The sequence below is a fragment of the Psittacula echo genome (assembly GCF_963264785.1).
Source record: "Psittacula echo genome assembly, chromosome: 6".
NCBI classification, from domain to species: domain Eukaryota; kingdom Metazoa; phylum Chordata; class Aves; order Psittaciformes; family Psittacidae; genus Psittacula; species Psittacula echo.
Window position 1 is genome coordinate 23,733,939 of NC_137743.1, and position 22,139 is coordinate 23,756,077.

At 60.2% G+C, this 22,139-nt stretch overlaps 4 protein-coding genes across 4 annotated transcripts; 2 read left to right on the forward strand and 2 right to left on the reverse strand.

Moving 5' to 3' along the window:
• Positions 1-1,523: 1,523 nt before the first annotated feature.
• On the forward strand, positions 1,524-5,356 carry LOC308222855 (tubulin alpha-5 chain; the record flags this gene model as incomplete). The annotated part of the gene is made up of 4 exons (XM_080621295.1): positions 1,524-1,615; positions 3,127-3,349; positions 4,035-4,183; positions 4,385-5,356. Exons 1-4 carry the CDS (start codon positions 1,613-1,615, stop codon positions 5,354-5,356), a joined length of 1,347 nt encoding a protein of 448 aa, XP_080477421.1. The 5' UTR covers positions 1,524-1,612.
• Positions 5,357-6,793: 1,437 nt separating this feature from the next.
• Positions 6,794-9,071, reverse strand: STK16 (serine/threonine kinase 16; the record flags this gene model as incomplete). The annotated part of the gene is made up of 7 exons (XM_080621974.1): positions 6,794-7,061; positions 7,150-7,271; positions 7,339-7,434; positions 7,509-7,629; positions 7,703-7,836; positions 7,917-8,136; positions 8,971-9,071. 7 exons carry the CDS (start codon positions 9,069-9,071, stop codon positions 6,923-6,925), a joined length of 933 nt encoding a protein of 310 aa, XP_080478100.1. The 3' UTR covers positions 6,794-6,922.
• Positions 9,072-9,198: 127 nt separating this feature from the next.
• On the forward strand, positions 9,199-15,044 carry GLB1L (galactosidase beta 1 like). Its single transcript, XM_080621350.1, has 17 exons — positions 9,199-9,327; positions 9,562-9,750; positions 10,174-10,346; positions 10,646-10,796; positions 11,025-11,085; positions 11,313-11,407; positions 11,784-11,964; positions 12,049-12,107; positions 12,268-12,393; positions 12,583-12,619; positions 12,920-13,038; positions 13,171-13,245; positions 13,324-13,413; positions 13,549-13,662; positions 13,947-14,078; positions 14,427-14,642; positions 14,717-15,044. Exons 1-17 carry the CDS (start codon positions 9,319-9,321, stop codon positions 14,933-14,935), a joined length of 2,046 nt encoding a protein of 681 aa, XP_080477476.1. The 5' UTR covers positions 9,199-9,318; the 3' UTR covers positions 14,936-15,044.
• Positions 15,045-15,209: 165 nt separating this feature from the next.
• On the reverse strand, positions 15,210-22,020 carry ANKZF1 (ankyrin repeat and zinc finger peptidyl tRNA hydrolase 1). The gene is made up of 16 exons (XM_080621486.1): positions 21,893-22,020; positions 21,581-21,712; positions 21,210-21,319; positions 20,722-20,824; positions 20,145-20,329; positions 19,751-19,866; positions 19,313-19,466; positions 18,865-19,087; positions 18,588-18,689; positions 18,213-18,368; positions 17,998-18,108; positions 17,284-17,557; positions 16,713-16,824; positions 16,422-16,589; positions 16,261-16,331; positions 15,210-15,758 (listed from the first exon to the last, which is right to left on the reverse strand). Exons 2-16 carry the CDS (start codon positions 21,705-21,707, stop codon positions 15,638-15,640), a joined length of 2,133 nt encoding a protein of 710 aa, XP_080477612.1. The 5' UTR covers positions 21,708-21,712; positions 21,893-22,020; the 3' UTR covers positions 15,210-15,637.
• Between the last annotated feature and the right edge of the window lie 119 nt (positions 22,021-22,139).

Consider the following 22,139-nt stretch of genomic DNA (forward strand, 5'->3'; position numbering starts at 1 on the left):
ATGTGGCCCCACTCTGCCTGCCCAGGTCATAGAATCATAGAATGGTTTGGGTTGGGAGGTACTTTAAAGAACATCTAATTCCAACCCCCTCACCCATCTTCTACATTGTCCCCATGCTGAGCTCTCTTCCTGCCCTGCCTGACAGTGAGAAGCCCATACAGCAGCTCTTGGCTCCAGCTGTAAACTGGAGATTTCTGTTACCCATTATCCAGCATTCTGGGTCCAGAGATTAATTTTGCCTGCTTACCACTAATGCTCCAGCTAAATTGACCCCTGGGGGCTGTCCTCCCCTGCACTCCTCTTCCCAGCATGCAGCTGTGTCAGCTGGAGGGGAAAGCAGATCCAGCCCAGGGCTGCTGGAGCACAGCCAGACACTTGTCCCACTGCGCAGGGCTGCTGGCAATGTTCCCCTTGCCTGTGACCAGAGCGCTGGGCTCAGGTGGAGTGATGCCTGCTGCTGCACCAGGGCAGAAGTTGCTGCCCCTCAGGCTGGGCACTGCTCTGATCTGCTCCTTCCTGACACTGGAGTGTGGGATAAGGAAGGATCCTGCTTCTCTGGGAGTAACCCCATTGCAGACACCTCCCTATGTCTTCATGGAGACCTGGCTCTGCCACTGCAAGCATGTAGGAGTTGGAACTTTGTCCTATTACCTTTTATCTAGAGGTTATCCTGCACCTCTGCTCTTCACCTTGCTGCAGAGAGACACAGCAGCGTCTCCTGGCATTCTACTGAGCAGCAGAGCCCCATTCCCATGGGCAGCAAGGACAGAGCCTTCTCTCCCTGCGCACACAGCATGCAGTGCTGGGGATCTGGGCTCTGCTTTTCTCCGAGCCAGCAGTCAGGCTGGTGGTCCACGCATCCTCTGCAGCAGGATCAGCCCTGGCTGGGGAGGCTGTGCTAGCTGGGGCTGAAACAGAACTGCTTCTCTGAGTGTACTCACAAATCATTAACAGCAAACGGGCCACAATGACCCTTTTTTCCAGCAGGGACAGCTCCCCAGCCCAGATTTGCTGTGCTGATCTGCAGCCTCAGATATGCAGCACTACCTGCCCATCCTCACTGGGAAAGAAGGGCAGCCCTTGGCCAGAGGTTCCCAAGATGAACGGAGTCTGGGGGACACCCTGAGCTCCAGAGCCTGACACGTACCTCTGACATGTTTCTCCTCCCTTCTCCTGTCCTAGAGGCTCAGGTGGTCTTGGAGTGTACCTAAATTCCAGGGGGCCTGCATTGTGGTGCAGAGTAGGGGATGCAGTAGCTGCTCCGGGTCCTGATGGCTGAGCACTACCTGTAGCCGCGGAGGGCTAGAATCCAGACCTCCTACCTGCAGCTCGAGCAGCCTCCTGCTTCTCACCCGGCAGAGGAGAGACAGCAGCCCCGGACCCTGCATCCTGGGGGTTCCTCCGGAGCCGGAAGAGCCCCAGGCAGGTTGCCGCTTCCCCCGAGGGGGTTACTCCAGCCCGGCATGCAAATGTATCCAAATGAAGGGGGGTGGCGGCAGTGAGCCCCTCCCACCTATAAGAAGGCGCTGCGGAGAGGACTGCAGCAGCCGCAGCTCCGCGCTGAGCCCCTCCGCACCGAGCCGCCGGGACAGCCCGGATCCCCAGCAGCAACATGGTGAGTGCGGACACGGCGGCGGGAACGGTGCAGGGAGGGCGCTAGGCAGCACCCCCCCGACCACTGGGCACCGGGAAACCGCCGGGATGCGCCCTCTCCTTCCCCGCCGTGACCTTGGGCAGCCCTACCGGCCCCGGCCCGTGGGCAGCCGCTACCCCCCCCGCCTCTCCTGTCCGGTCCACCCTCGCCGCCACGGTCCCGGGAGCCCAGGTCCTCCCCGCCGCCGCAGTGCGGGGTGCGCTGGGGATGGAGCCGAGTAATCTGTCCGTCGGGGAATGGTGGCCATGGACGGACGGGGACAGCTGCCGGGGCTGGAGGCGTCAGTCGGACACCGAGAGCCGGGACTGGGCCTTCGGCGGGGCTCCCCCCTTTGCAGAGGGCGCTCCGTCGTGGCTGGCTTTGGGAGGCGAGAGTGGGGGTGCCGGCCCTCCCGTCCCGTCCCTTTCCGCGGGTTCTGGCAGCGGCGAAGCGGACCGGGGCAGCTCTTTAAACCGAGCCGTCGCCGTTGCCCTCGCCTGGGGCCCGGGCTATATTTAGCGGCTCGGGAAGGGGCAGGGGCTGTGCCAGAAGGTGCATCGCAGCGCCCTGCCTGCCTCAGCGTTGACCGGGCTCTACCGAGGACCCTGCCCGGGGCTGTCCCCATTCCCGGTGGGCAGAGGCTGCCCCCGGCACTCCCGGGGGGGCAAGAGGACTTGTCCTCCGCCGGCACTGGGATGGGGCATGGACCCCATCACAGCTCGCAGTGCTGTGCTGTCGGAGAATGCAGGAGCGAGGAGCCCCAGGACCTCTGGGCAGAGTCCTGGTGTCCTCCGGGAGCAGGGATGCTAGGGCTAGCTGAGGAGGCATGCACCAGCAGGACGAGAATGCAGGAGGCACATCTCCAGCTCACAGCCTTTTGCCCACATGGTTTTGCAGCACAGGATGGGACTGCGTAGCTTGAAGTATATCTGTGCTGCCTTGGAGGCTGCTGGGCTTCACCCCCAGCCCTTCCTGGCTGCAACCCACTGCCCCTGCTTTCCCAAGGCCCCTCATCTCAGGAGGCTGAGAGCTTACCTGGCTCTGGAGAATCAAGTAGGGGGGTTTCCCTATACTGGTTGCACCGTATGGGTCGTACTCCCCATCAGCTGAGCACCTTGCCTGGCTGCTGTAGTCTGGGGAAGGAGCTGGTAGTGTGGCTGGTGCAGGGGACCTGGGCCAGCTCTGCTTCATGTGCTGCTGGAGGACAGCCCTGGCCAGAGTCCATGGGGCTGGTGGATCCCAGCAAGGCCTGGGTAGGAGGGATGTGAGAGCTGGCTCACAACCCAGCAGGATGCCTGTCAATGGCTGAGGACAATGACAGCCCTGTTGGGCCCCTCAGGAGCATGCAGGAGGTCACCCAAAGGAGCATGTGCTCTCTGGGACCACTGGCAGCTCCTGTGCTGGTGGCTGTGTGGCACTGGCACAGGCAGACCCTTGTCGAGGCAGGTAGGACAGAGCTGTGCTGGGATCTGACCCTTCCTTCCCCTCTGCAGCGCGAGTGCATCTCCGTCCATGTCGGCCAGGCTGGCGTTCAGATGGGCAACACATGCTGGGAGCTGTACTGCCTGGAGCACGGCATCCAGCCGGACGGGCAGATGCCCAGCGACAAAACCATTGGTGGAGGGGATGACTCCTTCACCACCTTCTTCTGTGAGACCGGAGCTGGGAAGCACGTCCCGCGGGCCATCTTCGTGGACCTGGAGCCCACTGTGATTGGTGAGTGCTGGAATTTGCATGGCCTGGGGTGCACCTATGGGTGGTGAGGCACTGGAATGGGTTGCCCAGGGAGTGCTCCATCCTTGGTGGTGTTCAAAGCCAGGTTGGACGAATCCTTGGGTGGCATGGTTTAGTGTGAGGTGTCCCTGCCCATGGCAGGGGGGTTGGAACTAGATGATCTTAAGGTCCTTTCCAACCCTAACAATTCTATGATTCTATGGGTGGGTAGCAAGCAGCTGGTACTTGTGGTCTGCTGTCAGCATCCTGTACTGGGTTCAACCTGAGGGCCCTTCTTTCCCCAGGAGAAGCCACAAGCCTGAGCACCAGCTTTTGTTCTTGAAGTGCCCTAGAGGCAGCGTTGCTAGTAGTCTCCGCTACCACATGTGCACAGAGAGAAACCAGCCCAACCGGAACCGCAGCTCCCGCTGTGCTGCTGCAGCTCCCGACAGTGGGAGAACCTGAGCTCCTGTGCAAGGAGGTGGCAGCCACCTCCTGCCAGAGAAACCTGATGCGGGTGGTGGCCCTGGTGATGTGTGGGTCCTTGGTGGGTCCCTGGTGACATGTGGACATAGCCCTGGCAGGTGGAGCCCAGATGAGGGATGGGTGCTCACACATGCTGCTCTGCTTGGCACACAGCTCAAACCAGCAGCCTCCACCAGGCTGAACTCTCCCCTGTCTCCCCTAGATGAAGTTCGGGCTGGAATATATCGTCAACTCTTCCACCCAGAGCAGCTGATCACCGGCAAGGAGGATGCTGCCAACAACTATGCCCGTGGGCACTACACTATTGGCAAGGAAATCATTGACCAAGTGCTGGACAGGATCCGGAAGCTGGTAGGTGACTGCAGAGGGAGTACATGTCCCCCTTTGGCTGAGATCCAGCATCATTCTTGGGCTCAGAGCACACTGCAAACCCTGCTGTGCCCTGAGAGGGATCTGCAGCAGCCCATGGCAGGGTTGGACCAGGTCCTGAAGGGCCTCTGAACCATCTGATACCCACAAAGAAATCCATCTGAGAGCAATTTCTCTCTGCAGGCTGACCAGTGCACAGGCCTCCAGGGATTCCTCGTGTTTCACAGCTTTGGAGGTGGCACCGGCTCCGGATTCACCTCCCTGTTGATGGAACGACTCTCCGTTGACTATGGCAAGAAGTCCAAGCTGGAGTTCTCCATCTACCCGGCACCACAGGTCTCCACTGCCGTGGTGGAGCCCTACAACTCCATCCTCACCACACATACCACCCTGGAGCACTCAGACTGTGCCTTTATGGTGGACAATGAGGCCATCTATGACATCTGCCGCAGGAACCTGGACATCGAGCGCCCAACCTACACCAACTTGAACAGACTCATTAGCCAGATCGTCTCATCTATCACAGCATCACTGCGGTTTGATGGGGCCCTGAATGTTGATCTGACCGAGTTCCAGACCAACCTGGTGCCCTACCCTCGCATCCACTTCCCACTGGCCACCTATGCCCCTGTCATCTCTGCAGAAAAGGCATACCACGAGCAGCTCTCAGTGGCCGAGATCACCAACTCCTGCTTTGAGCCATCCAACCAGATGGTGAAGTGCGACCCTCGCCATGGCAAGTACATGGCCTGCTGCTTGCTGTACCGTGGCGATGTGGTGCCCAAGGACGTCAACGCCGCCATCGCCACCATCAAGACCAAGCGCAGCATCCAGTTTGTGGACTGGTGCCCCACAGGCTTCAAGGTGGGCATCAACTACCAGCCTCCCACTGTGGTGCCGGGGGGGGACCTGGCCAAGGTGCAGCGCGCCGTCTGCATGCTGAGCAACACCACGGCCATCGCCGAGGCCTGGGCTCGCCTGGACCACAAGTTTGACCTGATGTACGCCAAGCGAGCCTTCGTGCACTGGTACGTGGGGGAGGGCATGGAGGAAGGGGAGTTCTCCGAGGCACGGGAGGACATGGCCGCTCTGGAGAAGGATTATGAAGAGGTGGGCCTGGACTCCTACGAGGATGAAGAGGAGGGCGAGGAGTAAAGAAGCCCCCACCAATAAGGACCGTGCTCCTTCCCTGTGTTACCTGCAGAAACCCTTTGCAATAAACCGTTTCAGAGCCTCCATGTCTCCCACTAACCCCCCAGCTGTCTCGGTTTCTTGCCAGGTCAGGTGTGTGGTGAGTGCTTCAGCTCTGTTGCTGGTGCTGCTATGCTTCCTCCCAGCACTCTGCTCGGCTACAGCTTGCTCCCTGTGCAGGGAAGAGCCCCTGGGTCCACTCTGGGGCCATGGCACACATCCCACCCCACTCACTGGTCCAGCTAGTGGTGGGTGTTGCTTCCTTATGTGGTGTATGCCCTGTGGTATATGGCCCCATGTTGTACTCTGGAGCTGAGGGGAGCAGGTTTAGCCTGAGCAGGAAAATACTGGTGGCTGCTGAGACTTGTCCCTGTTTGCAGCCTGAGGGTATGAGGGCCTATCTGGAAGGACAGTGGTTGAAGCAGTGGGAGCAGCTTGGCACCCCTATCTCTGTGGCAAAAGTGCAGGACAAACAACATGCTTGGCTCTGCGGTGCAGCGGGTGCACCCCACAATAGCATCCAGCATGGCATAAACCCCGTGGCTGCTTTACTGCTGTGTTGTGTTGAGAGGATTAAAGGTGGGGAACAGTCCCTGTGAAACTGCTTGTCTGCATCTCTTTTTTTTACTCCCCGTCCATGGGCAGCCCATCTGCTGCACATCCCAGGGAGCATTTCCAGACAAGGGTGCTGTTGGGCTGTGGGATGTCCACAGGCTCTGCTCACTTCCATCCACTGTGGCAGGGCTTGGGCAGCAGAGAAGTTCTGCCTGTACTCCTGCCGCTGCCTGTAGTGCCCAGCCCCAGAGGCTCTCAACAGCAGTGCACGGCTGCAGATGCAGAGTTGTGTTAACTCCCATCAGGAGCGTGCTGGGGCCATGGATTAACTTTCCCTGCTTACTGCTAATGCTCTGGCTGTGCTGGCCCAGCGGGGCTGTCCTTAGCTGTCCTCCACTGTCCTGCCCCTCCAGCAACGCTTGGCTGCTTAACCCAGACAGCATGCCCTCCTCTCCTAATGCTCCTGGCGGGATCCCCTCCCCATAGACAGGGACACATCCACCTCTGCAAGAACATCTTTTACTCCAAACACAAGGCAATGTTGGTGCTGGGAGCAGTGGCAGAGCAGGTGCTGGAATCCCCTGCCTTGCTCCAGCACAGCACCAGGATCCTGACTGCAGCTCTGCCCTGGGCAGGAGCAGCCCTCCTGTGGCACAGCAGCACTGCAGGGCCACTGCTGCCACCACCCTGGGGAGGTCCCACAGCATGCTCCTCTGTAACCCCCAGGGGCAGCCAGGGCCCTGTGTTTAGCAGCAGGTCACATGTCCACAGTTCTGGAACACAGACCAAGTCCCACGCAGCAGCATTCAGGGCACAGAACACTCCAAATCCATCACACTCCAACAAAGAGCAGCAGCTCTCCCCTGACTGCAGCAATCCCCTCTGCAATGGCTCCATGGGGCAGCAGGGATGAGGGCAGCTGCTTTTCCCCTGGGTCAGCTTCAGAGTGCGTCGCTGCAGTGGGGTGGGACAGGCTCAGATCTGTGTGGTGTCCTGTCCCGCCGGCACTGGCTGCAGCCCCTCCAGCTGCTGGAGGATGTCGTTTATGCTGGGTCGCTCCTGGGGGTTCACTGTCATCATGGAGGAGAGCAGGCGCTGCAAGGCAGCCGAGTACCTGGAAGACAAATGGTGAGGTGGGTGTCCATGTGGTGCGCAACACAGGAGGCTGCCTGGGAGCAGGGTCACCTTCCTCAGCCCCTCACCTGGCTGTGGAGGGCACAGTGATGGGGTTCTGCACTGCCAGAGCCACGCTGTCACCCTTCTGGAAGATGGCGTCGTAGGGGCCCTCCCCAAACATCATGCAGTACAGCACGCAGCCTAGGGACTGGAGCATGGTGAGGTCAGGGCAGTCCCACGGCAGTGGGACAGGGACCAGGAGTCCAGATCCTTACCCAGATATCCGTGCGCTCATCTAAGATGCACTGGCTTGGCACTGTGAAAAGCTCGGGGGCACGGTAGGAGATGGTGCAGCGCTGGGCAGCCCAGTCCTGCAGAGAGGAGGGTGAGGATGAAGGGCCCAGGGATGGGATGGGCTGGTGGGGCGATGTCCCAGACAACCCACCTGCAGGGCCATGGCCTCCCGAGAGTTGTTGACTTCGATGCGAGCTTGGTTCATGGAGCCCAGGTCCATTAGCACGGGCCGGTCATCTTCATCCAGCAACACATTGGTGGGCTTGAGGTCCCTGTGGGGACGGATGTCACTGAATGCCTGCTCAACTCCCTGCCAACCCCCCAGCTGAGGCTGCCAGCCCCCACCTGTGTGCATAGCCCTTGCTGTGGATGGCTTGCAGCCCACTGCAGATGCCATGGAGGATGAGAAGGATTCGCTGCTCTGGCATGAAGGTCCCTTTCTTTCGCAGTGCTTCTACCTCACTCCAGAGGGTCCCTCCCTGGCAAATGCAAGCAGCCGGTCACCACAGCTGCTCCCAGTGGCAAGGGGGTGGGGGACAGCTGGGGGACCTCCCATCACCTTCACGTAGGGCAGGAGGAGCCAGGCTTCATGCTTGGCACCCTTCTCCACCATGCAATGGGCCACCAGGCGAAGGATGTTGGGGTGGTCGAAGAGGCTGTGCATCTCCACCTCATGCAAGGCGGCCTGGTGGTCCTCCTTGTCATGGCACAGGATGCGCTTCAGAGCGTAGAAGCGCCCGTCCCGCAGGCCCTCCACCAGGTCCACGTAGCTGAAGCCTCTGCAAGGTGACGAGCACAGTGTGGGTCAAATGTCACACTGCTGTGGCACCGCATCGGGACCTTGTGCCCAGCTTCGACTGTGAGCACCCCAGGGAGGGGAGCAGAGAGCAGTGGGTGCCTACACCCTGCTCTATGAAAATACCCCAAACATGCACATTCCCCCTACCTTGGGGACACATGCCAGACATCCAAAGCATTCCCCCACCCCGCATGAACAACCCCACTGGTCCAATCGCCTTCACTCTTGTGGGTCCAAACACCCAGTCCTGGGCACGACCCAGCCTCCTAGCATGAGAATACTCCACCATACACAAACACTCGCTATGCTCAAGCATCTTCCCTCACCATGCTCAAGCATCACCCCTAACAAGCACAAACATTGCCTGTGCTCAAGCATCTTTGCACCATGCCCAAGAATCCCACACACACCTAAACATACCCCCCTTGCCTGAGCATTACCCTCATGCCCAAACATTTCTTATAACTGAGCACACCCTCATTCCCCAGCATCACCTCCACCCCCATGCATTCCCCATCCCTGAACATCCCCTACGTGCGTGCATCACCCCCACACCCAAGCGGCGCCCCCATGCCTGAGCATCCCCCCGTGCACAAGCACCCCCATGCCCGAGCACCCCCATGCCAAACCATTCCCCCATACCCAAGCATCCCCCGATGTCCAAACATCATACCCATGCCCAAGCATTCCCCCGTGCACAAGCCCCCCCTTGCCTGAACATCCCCTACGCCTGAGCATCCCCCCATGCCCGAGCATCCCCCCACGCCTAAGCCCCCCGGTAACCAAGCCCCTGCCGTTGCCGCCCCGCTCGCACCCCTCCGCCAGCCGGTGCAGCACCAGGTACCGCGCTCCCCCCAGGCTGACGGTGCCGCGCGAGCAGACACACAGCACCTGCCCCATCGCCCGCCGCGTCATCACCCGCCGACGCGCGTCACCCATGCGTCACCTGCCGCGTCACCCAGCGGGCGGGGCGCTGCCGCCTGCCCGGTGCCCGCCGCAGCGCGGAGGGGATCGCGTGTTCGGGACCCGGCGGGCTCGCTCCGCTTTGTGACCGGGGTGGAACGCGGTGCGGTGGCATCACCGGCTGCGAGAGGTGCGGGAGAGCAGCAGCACCCCTGCTACCGCAGCTGTAACCGAGGCTCCACCACCACCTACCCCTCCGATGGAACAAGTGGGCTGAGCTCCCTCGAGGGCGTTTTGACTGGTGGTGACACTTACGAGGCTCCTTGTGCCCCCACGTGTGTCACTCACCACCCCGGGGGGCACCGCAGATGTGCGGAGCTGGCTCGGGCTGTGGTGTGCTGCCCACATCCCATGCTGGGTGGGCTCTGGAGGGGTGATGTGCAGCTGGACCACGCATAGGGGGCCAGAGCTGCTCACCCGCTGTGCGATGTTCTCTCCCCAGGCTGTGCTGCTGCTCCCGCTCCCTGCTTGTAGGACCTGGAGGAAGCGCCCGGCACTGGTCAGGAAGGATCATATGACGGGGGTGTCCGCGTCCACCTTTGTCCCTCCTCCCGGGCCTGCCAAGCGCCCAGCGAGGATGGGGATTCCAGCTCTTGCCCTGCTGCTGGCGGCGGGGCTCCTGCACGCGCAGGTTAGCAAACACGGGTGGAGAGTTTGGGAGAAGTGCGCGGGGCTGAGCTGTGAAGGATCCGGTGGGATGGCTCCGGGATCTGCCGTGTCTCTGCTCTCCCTGCTATGGCTCCTTCTGCTGCACAATGTCCCACTTGCACTCCCAGCTCCCTGCACCCGTCCCCAGCGGCATGCATCCCACAAGCTGCTGCAAGCCCAGCTGCAGGATGTTTGATTAGCAAGAGGGGCCACCAACTGGTGTAAATGACTGCCCTGCTTGTCTCTCCTGCTCTCCCAGGACAGCATGGCATCTGCCTTGTCCCTGCACAGAGAATGGAGAGTCCTCCCCAGGAACCAGCCCTATCAGTCCCTGTCCCAGCATGGGAGGGGGTGGCTGAGCTTCTGGAGGCTCTGCAGCCCCCCCAGCACTGCCCCTCTGCCGCAGGCCTCCCCCCTGGCACGCTCCTTTGAGCTGGATTATGAGGAGGACTGCTTCCGCAAGGATGGTGTTCCTTTCCGCTACATCTCGGGCAGCGTCCACTACGCCCGTGTCCCACGCCCTGCCTGGAGGGACCGGCTCCTCAAGATGTACATGAGCGGGCTGAGCGCTGTGCAGGTGTAAGTGGTGGGGCACAGCCCACAACTGCCACTGAGGGTCTCTGGGGTTCTTGGAGCAGGGATAGAGGCAAGGGTGCTGTCTAATCACAGTCACCCCTTGCTTTGGGCTGACTGCAACTCACAGGACACCGCTGCCAGACATGCATGAGCCTGTGCTGGTCCCAGTGTACCCCCTTTTGCCATCCTCTGCTCAGACTGGAAGCTAGTTCCCAGGAGCAGAGAGACCAGCCTGTGGGATGGTTACCCATAATACTGCAGTGCCCTTAGCCCCCATGTGCTTATCTTTCCTCTCACCCTAGCTATGTCCCCTGGAACTACCACGAGCCATGGCCGGGGGTTTATGACTTTGTGGGAAACCGGGATGTGGAAGCTTTCCTGGACCTGACAGCAGAGCTGGGGCTGCTGGTGATCCTGCGGCCGGGGCCCTACATCTGTGCAGAGTGGGAGATGGTGAGCCCCAGACCGCAGCCTGGCACAGAAGGGTGATGCGTGGTCTGGGAAGGGCATGGGTGCTCCAACCCTGCTGCCAGGCCAGCCATGCCCAGGCTGCTGCCATGTGGCACACATAGCACTCTGATGCTGAGCATTAGCAGTGTGCTGATGAGGTTTTGGCCGTGTGCAAGAGTGGGCTGCTGAGCGGTTCCTCTGCCTTCCTCTCTGCTATGCATGTTTCCTCAGGGTGGCCTGCCCTCCTGGCTGCTGTGGAAACCAGATATTGTGCTGCGCTCCTCCGACCCCGGTGAGGCTTGACATGGGAGCCATCTCCTTAGAGCCTGGTGCCAGTCCCCATGCACCTGTCTGCATGGTCTTCCTCGTCCTCTTCTATCTTCTTCTTGGGATCCCTGAAGTTTGTCCTCTACCTCCCCCATCACGTTTGGCCTTGCCCCTTACTCGTCCTGGCAGGGCTGGCTGTGTGTGGGCTGGGGTGGACACTGCAGCCAGGTGAGCTGTCCTGTGTACACCCAGCCTACCTGGCAGCTGTGGACTCCTGGCTCAATGTCCTGCTACCCAAGATCAAGCCACGGCTATACCAGCATGGGGGGAACATCGTCAGTGTGCAGGTAGGGTGCTGTAGGGCCTGGCCCCCTACCCTGTCTGTGTTGCCTTTGGATGTGCCCCCAAAAGCCACCTGTGCCCCCTACACCATGACCTCATCTGGCACAGCTCGCTTAGATAAATCCCTCCCAGCTTCCAGACCTGGCTTTAAATCCAAGGGCTGGGACTCTGGGGTACCCACCAGAACCCCAGTTGTTGTCTGAGGGACACTGGCAGAGCTGGGGGTCACGGTGGAGCTGGAAGGTCGTTCTCAGGATCCACCTGGGGGCTGTCACGACATCTGATGATGTCAGGAGGGAAGGGGGCAGCTGGATGCTCGTCCCAGTGGGCAGGGGGACCTGCCCTGTGCATGCTGGATGCCAGCCCCTGCCCTGTGTGCAGGTGGAGAACGAATATGGGAGCTACTACGCCTGTGACTATGGGTACCTGCGGCACCTGCTGGGCGCCTTCCGGGCGCTGCTGGGGAGTGAGGTGCTGCTCTTCACCACCGACAGCACACGGGCAGAGGAGCTGCACTGCGGCACACTGCAGGGGCTCTACGCCACCATCGACTTTGGGCCAGGTACCCCTCAGCGTGGGGGGGCAGGAGAGGGGGTGAGAGTATCTGCTCTGTCGCTCTCCAACCTCCCTCCCTGCACCTCCCCAGGCTCCAATGTGACAGAGGCATTTGGAGCCCAGCGCTGGGTCGAGCCAAAGGGGCCTCTGGTGAGCTTGACATTGTTCCCCACTGTGGGGGGCAATGACCCACGATGGCTTTGGGGAGGTGGAGGGCTGAGGGGGCAAGGCTATGGGTGAGCAAGGGGACATGTGGCTGACAGAGGGGTGACAGGAGCTCTGGGCAGGTAACAATCTCTTTGGTCCCCAGGTGAACTCCGAGTACTACACAGGCTGGCTGGACTACTGGGGGGAGGCTCACGCCAGCACCAGCTCGGTGCATGTGGCCCGGGGCCTGGAGGACATGCTGCAGCTGGGAGCCAGTGTCAACATGCAAGTAGTCAGCTGATGGGGCACAGCCGAGGAGGGATTGCCTCCCATCTCCAGCACTGGAGTGGGCATTGCTGCTCGCCTTCATACCCCAGGGCTCAGCAGGCAGGGCTGGCACTGGGCACAGCAGGGCATGGTCAGCCCCTGCTGGGTCTGTGGGGTGCTGATGGGGCTCTCTGGGGTGTCCCGTAGGTACATGTTCCATGGGGGGACAAACTTTGCCTACTGGAGTGGTGAGTAGGTGCCTGCCCTGGGGAGGGGGTGGATGCTGCAATGCTGGAGGACTTTTCTTGTCTATCTCTGAGGAGCCTGCTTCAGGCTCCTGTTCTGTCCCATGGTGTGTTCTGACCCAAGGGCCCCTGAACCCAAGCTTGTCCCTCCCTTGTGACTCCTTTTGTCCCCAGGCAGAGACTCCCAGTTCTGGGTCATGCCCCTCCATTGCATTGCAACCATGGAATGCAGAGCTCACTGGGTTCCATGCCCTGAGCTCTGGCAGAGCCCCTTCCTCCAGCTCCCATTGCTTCCCTGGCCAGGTGCTGACTTCAAGGACCAGTACAAACCAGTGACCACCAGCTACGACTATGATGCCCCACTCTCAGAGGCAGGAGACCCCACTGAGAAGCTGTTTGCCATCCGCACAGTCATCAGCAAGGTGCTGAGCCTGGCAGGAGGGGGACAGTACTGGGCACCACTGCCTGTGCCAAGGAACAGCAGGACATGGAGCTGGCAGGGAAGGGGATGTCTCCTGCTTGCCCTGGGGGGCAGCTGACAGCTTGCTGTTCAGTTTCAGCCCCTGCCAGCCGGCCCGATGCCACCTGCCACCCCTAAGTACGCCTATGGCCGGGTGGCCCTGCAGAAGGTGAGTGCCTGCCCTGGGGGCTGTGTTGCCCCTGCCTGGTGCTGCCTGGTTGCCCAGCGCCCACCCCTCTCTTTGCAGCATGCTGACCTCCTGGATGTCTTGGACGTGCTGTGCCCCTCCGGGCCCATCCAGAGCTGGTTCCCCCTCACCTTTGAGGCCATAAAGCAGGTAGGGGATGAATGCAGTGGGGACACAGAGGGAGGTGCTCCTAGGCTTGTTTGCCATGCTCTGGCTTTGAGGTGGAGGAGTAGAGCTTGTCCTCAGCCCTGTTTCCCTTTCTGTGCCCTGTGCTGTGTCCGACAGGCCCATGGATTTGTGGTGTACCGCACACAGCTGCCCCGGGATGTCCTGGACCCAGCCGCGCTGGGTGCTCCTCCCCAGAGCATCTGTGACCGTGGCTACGTGATGCTGCAGAAAGTGAGGATACAGAAGCACAGCTATCCCTTGCTCAGTACTCAGGAGGCCTCTGGGTTCTGCCGGCAGCAGGGCTGTACCATTCCAGAGGCTCAGGAACAGCCAGGGTGCAGAGCCACACTGAGCCCTTGTTGGGTAGTCCTCTGGCACAAATTTGCCCCCTTCAGGGTTAGAGGGCAGCCCTGGGCTGGCTCTGGGGAGGAGGATGTTACACTGGCAGGCTGTCAGCAGGGTTTGGGGTGGTGGGATGTGGGCATGGGGCAGAAGTGCTGACCTTGTGGCTGCAGGAGTACTGTGGGACACTGGAGAGGGACGGGCAGACAACACTTCGTGTGATGGGGAGAGCAGGGGACACCCTGGATGTGCTCCTGGAGAACATGGGCAGGATCAGCTTCGGGGCCAACATCAGTGATTTCAAGGTGAGGGCAGTGGGTCCTGGGGCTCTGGATGGAATCGCCTGGCCACCTGTGTGGCCAAACAGCCCCTCTTCTGCCATCCACAACAGACCCTGGCCATGGCATGGCCACCCCAAACCTGCTTTCCTGGTCAATCTCACACCACCTCTTGGCAAACCTACCCGGATAAGGCTGTGAGGTGGGCACCCCTTTCTCCCATTTACACTGCCACAACAGCCAGGGCCACATAGCCCCTTGGAAGTGATCCCATTCCACATTCACTGCTGCGAGGGGTACAGGCCCTGGGGAAACCAAGGGTGCTCCTGCCCCGGCACACCCTGCTGCATCATTTTCCTTCCTGCTCCACCTCAGGGCTTGCTGGGGAACCTCTCTTTGGACTCCATCCCTCTCAGCAACTGGCTGATCTATCCCCTGGACATAGATGCTGCTGTCCAGCAGGGCTGGCCCCATGCTGCCCTGCCAAAATCAAGCAGAAGGGGCAGAGCAGGACCAGCCTTTTACACTGGGACCCTTGAGACCCCTGGCATCGCCTGGGACACCTTTGTGAAGTTCCCAGGTTGGAGCAAGGTAAGGCAGCGTGTAGCCGGGAAAGGGAGTGAGGGTGAACAGCAGCACAGCTCGGTCCCATATTTATCTTTCAGGGCCAGCTGTGGATAAATGGCTTCAACTTGGGCCGGTACTGGCCCCGCCATGGGCCCCAGCAGACCCTCTTTGTACCAGGCTCGGTACTGCAAGTTGGCCGCCCCAACAACATCACAGTGTTGGAGCTGGAGGGTGCACCCTCCACCCCTCTCTTGCTCTTCCTAGACCAACCCCTTTTCAACAGGACCCTCTGCCACAGCACTGTGGCCACAGAATAAACACTAGGCTGCCAGGCAGCAGTGTCACCTCTTGCTGGGGCTGCAGAGATGCACAGGGAGGAGCAGAGGGGCTGCAGAACCCTAGGCAAGGGGCACACGTGCTGGCATGGACATCCCGAGCTCCTGCCCTCCACTGGGGCAAGGCAGGAGAAAGGGGCCCAGGACTGAACTCTTTTTGCATGTTAATCCCACACTTGTCCCAGATAGTTCCAGGGCTCATGCTGACTCTCCCACACACCTCAGGAGTCAAGGCACCTCTTTATTGCTACTACAGAGAGAGGAGGTAGTTGCTAACATGATACAGCCAAGACAGTGATGGCATCCAGGAGAGGGGAGGGCAAAGCACAGCCTAGAAGGTACACAGAGGCATGGCTGTAAGTAGCCCAGAGCTGCATGGTCTGCATGTGTCAGGCTCCGTCCCACTACCACATGCAGCAGCCTATGAGGTAGCCATGAGAAAAGCTGGCAGCAGGACACCCGCCACAAAACAGTCCTGGCACCTCACGGTAGCCCATGGAAATCGCTCAGATGTAACATCCCCAGCGTGACACTCATGCCCAGAGCCTTGCTTGTTGCCCCAGAGTGTGATGTAGCCAATTCAGTTCCTCAGAGGAGCACTGCTCTGCAAGTGCTCCCAGTGCTCTGCAAGCTCTCCATGCCTCCACCCCACTGGCCCTTGACAGGTAGCAGCAGCCCCCAGCCTTACATGCGAGCAGCCCGGGCCCGGCGGTGTATTTGCAGACAGGCTGTGGAGCAGAAGGAGAAGTCGAGGTAATGGAAAGGGATCCGGCCCAGCAGGGACTCTCCACAATGCCAGCAGCGGCTGCAGGAAAGAGCAGAGGTGGCTTTGAGTGAAGGGGTCACTTGCAAAGGAGTTAGAGAGGATTCACTGCCTGAACTGTGACATGAGACACCAGGAGCATGGTGTGAGGCACTTCAAGGCAGGCTGAACATGGGGGAAATCTGGCCCCATAAGGGGTTGTAAAGCCCCTGCCTAGATCAGCATGGGCAGGGTTAGCCGCCCATAAGCCTGTGGCGTGGCACAGGGAAGGGACATGGTATGTGGGATCAGCGACAGGGGCACAGGAGTGGCTGGGGGGTTGGCTTGCCACAGATCTGGCTGCAAGTGGATCAAGGTGACTGTCACAAAATACTGGGGGGGGGGGGGCGGGGAAGGGGGCATGGCACGAGGGAGAAAGCTTTTACACAGGGATTACTGAGAATTGAGTGGACCAGAATAGCTTTAGACTGGAAACGAGAAGGGCAGGGAACAGCTGTGCTGGCATTGGAGTTTGTCAGTGAAGTGATGCTGCTGGGGCTGTTACCTGATGTTAGCAAGAGTTGTGCCAGTGTCCTGCAGCTGCACAGCCAGCCTCTGCTCAGCAGCCAGCGCCCTCTGGGGAGCAGAGACACAGCTTAGTCCCCCACAGAGCCCACCATACTGTGGCTGCCCCAGCTAGGCTGGATTCCTCATGCACGGCCTCACCTTCTCCCTGTCGGACAGGGCTGCAAACCGCTGCTTCTCTGCCTGCTCCTGCTCCTGGCGCTGCCGCTCTTCCCGCTGCGCCTGCTCCCGCTGCTTCCGCTGTGCCTTCTGTGCCCGCTTCTTCTCCAGCTTCTTGGCCTCCATCTCCTGTGTCAAGGGCCCTGGCACCTGCGGGCAGAGGGCAGTCAGTATCTCCCACTGAGCCATGAGCAATGGCACACATGAGCAAGAGGTGCTTTGTTCTGGGGTCCCCCAGCCCCCAGAAAGAGATAGCAGAGGGCAGGCACCCACCTTGGCATGGCTGTAGTCATACTTGTCCGGGTGGTCCACCATGAACTTGCGGAAGGTGTTGCGGGTCAGTTTGTCAGCAGAGACACAGTACGGGGTCCTCTCCTGATCATCTCTGAAGACAAGGAAGACCAGCTCACTCTGCTGTCCCATGGGGCTTTGAGCCCAGCGACTCCCCAGAGATGTGCAACAGGTACTGCAGGCCAGGCTACTGCTGCCAAGGACGGGAAGTTGCTTATCCCTGCAGCAGAATACCCTAAATCCTTTCCTTTTTGCATCTCAAATGCCCTGCAAAGGGTGGTCTGATCCCTACCCTCTGAACTGCCTACCAATAAACTTGGGAGCACTCTGGGGCAGTGCCTGCCCGGTGCTGTACCAGACCAGGCAGGCAGAGAACAGTGGTTCAGCTCTTACACCGCCTGTAACAAACCAAGACATCCCGTCTGACAGACACCAACCCTGGCTGTCTCAGGACAAAGCTGGCACCAGTCTCCCTTAGCCGAGACGGGAACAAGCCACTGGGCTCCCACACCAGGGTTGTGCTCCTCAACCACTGGGCACCCTGCAGCTGTACCTGAGGGCAGGGTCCGCTCCTGCCTCCAGCAGCAGGCACACAGCCTCAGCCTTCCCTGCCCGTGCTGCCACGTGAAGCAGGGTGCAGCCGTGCTCATCCATGGCCTGGTTGAGCAGGGAGCGTGGCATATCCAGGGGCTGTGTGCCCTCCCCATCCTTGCTGGCCCCTGACAGGGCCCCGTGCTCGGATACACCCAGGAGGTGTTGCAGCATCCCCACATCCCCTGTTTTGCAGGTGGTGAACAGGGCATCACGGAGCTGGGTCTGAGGGTCGCCTGCAAAGGAAGAACAAGAAGGGAGTCTGATGGCTCCCCGAGCAGAATGGTGCTCTGGTATGAGTACGAAGAACACATGGCACAGTTAAAGAACTGTCCTGCTAGCTGGATTTGGGCACTGCAGGATCTCCAGCACCATCAAACTCTGTGACAATGTGTCATGGCACTGCTGGGCATTGCTGGCAGCAGTCAAGCCTCTCCTGAGATGAGACCCACTCCAATTCCCCCAACACTCCTGACTCAGCCAGGTGCTGCCCATCCTCTGAGTTCAGAGCTACTGCCCTGAACACAGGGCTCACTCAAAGGCATTTAGCAGCACAACAGCCATCCCACACACAGCTGCTCTGGGCACTTGTGTGACAATGCGCTCTCCACCCCACTGCAAAGCCACCAGGAAATGGGGCAGGCACTCACCCGGCCCAGCTCCAGACCCTAAGTACCTCCATTGCCCCAGGGAAGGGGCTCAGCCTCCCCTTGTGGCTTTGTCACCAGCTCCAGGCCAGGCTGCCCACACTGTATACGATGGCATCCCATCTCTTCAGTACAGGGCCCTGCACAGGGAGAACATGGTGAGGGAGAGTGCCATGGCCAGCGTGCACCCCAGACATGGCAGTCCCTTCCCCTACACCTTCCTACACTGCCCCCAGCCCTTTACCTTTCTTCACCTTCTTGTCCCTCTTCTTCCTCTTTTTGCGGTTTCGCTTGGGCATCACCTCGAACTCCCGGAGGTCCAAGGTCCCCAGTGTCACTTCCACAGTCTCCAGTTCCCCTGCAGGGCTTTCTTCCTCCTCTCCTTCTTCCTCCTCTGGGGCTGAGGGGGGTGGTAAGACAGGGGCTGAGGCCCCACACAAAGCACGAATCCCTGGTCTCAGGGAAGCACACCCTGCCCTTCTGCCCAGCACAAGGTCCCACCCCACAGATCCCCAGTGTGGTGCCAGGCCCTGTCACAGGGCTGCAAATCTGGTCCTGCATTGTAATACCAGACCCTCCCTGCCTGCTCAGACACATCTCCTTCCATGGCTCAACTCACCACTCATGTCCTTCTGCTGGGGATCCACCTCTGCTTTCTGCCGCCTCTTCTGCCAGCTCTTCCAGGGGGACCCAGTGATATCCTCCACTGGCGTGTCCTTCCCTGGGAGCAAGGGGGCTCCTGTCATTGCTTGGGGACATGGAGCACCCCATGTCTTCAGGGATTGAGGGTTGGAGACCTAGCACCTCTACCCTATAGGGCAGCATCCCCTAGTGCACAAGGAACCACATCACCCCATGTGCTCTGACCCACAAGCCCTGGGGCTGGTCCAACTCACCATACACCTGCAGGCTGGCCAGCATGCTGTGGACTCGCAGCACCTCTCGCAGGGTGGCCCTGCGGGTGCTGAGGGGGATGTGGCATATGCGAGGGTCACCCTGGGTGAGGGGTGGGTTCCTGCCGCTAAAGAGCAGTGCACGGTTGTGACGAGGGGCCCGGAGGAAGATGCGCTGAGCTTCATTGAGGTGCTGTGCCCAGGCTGACAGCAGGTCCTGAATATCCTGGGGAGGAAGGGGAGGCACTGTGGAGTACTGAGAACACTGCGTGGATACAGGTAGCCCTGGAGCAGGGACAGACCAAGGACAGAGCAGCCTCAGTTGAGCCCTGACTCTCTTCCAGAGCTCACATCCCACTCAAGCTCTCCAGCAGTGTTGTAGTGGAACCTCTCAAAGCCAGCCACAGCCATGTCTCCCTGCCCAAAGCCCTGTGGTGTGATGCACCCTCACCTTGAGCAAGGCAGCCTCATTGTAACGCCGCAGGGAGGCTCCAGCTGACCTGGTTGTTGACCCTGGGGTGTGAGCGTCCCGCAGGCTCTGGGCTGTGCCCCGCCGGGCTCGCACCGTGTAGCGGTGGAATGTCTTGTGTTCCTGCACCTGGGGGCTGTGGAGAGGAGCAAGCATGAGCAACATGGCCTATTCATGCACAGGAGCTGGTGCTCCTGGGACCCTGGAGGGCTTGTGGCTTGCCCCTGGGGTCCTAAAGATTAATACTTCTTTAACAGCACAACTGGGCTTAGCCAGCTTTCAAGCAAAGACTGGCAGCTGTCGGTGCCCAGGGTGTGGTAAGCACTGTGACGAAGGAGCGTGTGGGTGTGTGGCCATCCAATGCCCAGTGCCATTGACCATGCCCAGAGGGGCAACCCAGCTCTGTCCCACCGTACTCACCCTCGGAACACAGCTCCTGCAAAGTGCCCGCCACCCATCATCAGCACAACCCAGCACGTGCTCGCATCGAGGCTCTGCAGTGATGCTGCCAGCTCCACTGGCTCCTCGGCGCCATCCTGATACACAGACACCCTTCCTAGCACCCATGGGTTCGCCTTGCTACCTCTTGCTGTCCCCCAGGATAGAGACCAACTCCTCTGCTGGCACCAGAAGCAGGTTTCTGGAGCAGCCCAGAGTTAAAACCCAGAACACCAGCAAGCCTAGGGCTTTGACCTGACACCACAAACCACCCTTTCCATCATGGCACATGGGGGATTGCCAGACAGACGACTACACCCCAGTGCTACCTATCTCCTCTGGAGTTCCTCTCCCAATAAGCTGGGCTGTGACTTGCCTTCCCGGTGCCCAGCACGCAGCGGTAGGCAGAAATGAGCTGGCCCATTGCATTGCGGAACAGCACCTTGTGGGAACGTCGGATCTGGAGGGTCCCAGGGCTGTTGCTGGCAGAGGGCAGCAACTCTGACTCACTGCTTGAATCAGAGTTCTCTGAATCAGACCCCGAGATGCTAGAGACAGTACCTGCAAGGGAGAGAAAATGAAGCACTAGAGCCAGGTAAAGATTAAACAACAGCCTCCCCAAAATTTTGCACTTGACTCCAAGCGCTAGCCCACAACCCCAGACACATCCTGTCCAACACCCTACGTATCACAAGGGGACTGTGGACACAGGGGTCTGGGGCTCTGGCCCAAAGACTCCCTGCCTAAGCAGAGGCTGAGGTAGAGCACCCTTTTCTCCCCATAACAAGTGAGCAGGGCTTAGGAGCAGTGCTGCATTTCCAGAAAACTCCAGAGGGCAGAACAAAGGGACTCTGAGCTGGCAGAGGTGGCCAAAGGTTTCACCACTGCACAGAACAGCCACAGCAAGGCTGCTGACAGTCCCCGGGCTCTGCTGGGGTGGCTCCATTACTCACCTGCATGGGTCTTCTCCTCAAACACTTCTACTGGCAACGTCTGGCGCCCCAGGAGCCGCTGCTTTAGGTTGAATCGATGCCAGTCAAGACGGTAATGCTCAGTCTATGGAAGAAAGAGGTATGAGCCAGCAGGGTCTTGGTCCATGGAAACCCCCACCACCAAAGGGCCTGAGGTGACAGACTCTGAGGGCTGAACTGATGCTTGGACCCTACAGTGATCCAGGCTGGAAAGCTATGAGTTAGCCACCTAACAGTTAACCTGAAAAGGCATATGCCTGTGCTGCATGTACTGTTTACCTCCAGTAAACGACATTTTAGGCAATAACATGTAGCATTTAAGTGCCAGATCCCAACAGGACATAGCCAGTGGAGCTCTGGGAAACACGCAGCATTGGGCTGCTCCCCCAGCTCCATGCTGGGGCTGAGCCTCTGCAGTAGGATCCCACCGCCCCACTTCTACCTTATGCTGGCTTCTCAGCCCTACTCACCTGCTCCTCCCGGCTGCTGAACACTTGCTCACAGGTGGAGCAGCACATCCGCTCCGGCACCGCATGGACTCCATGGGCTTTCTCCTCACTGCCAGCGGCTGTGGGTTTGTCTGGAAGAAGGAGGAAAGGCTGTGCACAGGTGGATCCCCAGGCTGCACTGCAAAGAGCAGGGCCTCCTGGGTCTCTTTTCAGCCACAAAAAGAGCCCTGTGGCTGTAGAAGCAACTTGGGGATCTTGGTACCCATCCACCAGGCAGCTCCCATGCCCCAGGACGGCCACTCAAGCTGTGCTGGGGACAGAGCTCCTTCTCTGTGGCCGACAGGAGCTTGGGCGCAAACTCCACCCCCGCTGCCCTGCGAAGCCCCACGCACCGTGGCTCACCGGTGCCGGCTCGGTGCCCCAGGCCCCCGCAGCAACTCCGGTGAGGAGGGTGAGCCCGCGCAGCAGGACAGCGTCCTGGGCGGCGTCGAAAACCGACCTGCTCTCCGGGTCCGCCATCGCACCTGCTCCCCGCGGAACGGACAGCGCCTGAGCCACGGGCTTGCACCCGGGGCCGGCAAGAACCACCCGCGGGTGACCGGACGGGCCCCATACCCCCGCCCCGAGGCCTGCCTGCGGCGGAAGCCACCCGCCGCCGCAACCCCCGGGATTCCCCCACTCCGTTAGTGCCCCAGGGCCGTTACCGCCACGATTCCTTCCTTGTCCCCCAGCGAAGCTGCTGACCCCATGGACTGAGCCACCAACACGCCTTCGCGGCCGGCAAGGGAACCACGCACCCTGTCACTCACGTGCAGTCACCACCCGGAAGCGCCGCTCAGCTCTAAAACGTCACATCCCGCCTGCCTATGGGCTGCCACTGAGCTCAGCCCCGCCTGCCGCTCTCCGCCTTCCCATTGGCTGTGCCCTGACCCACCCCGTGGCTGCCATTGG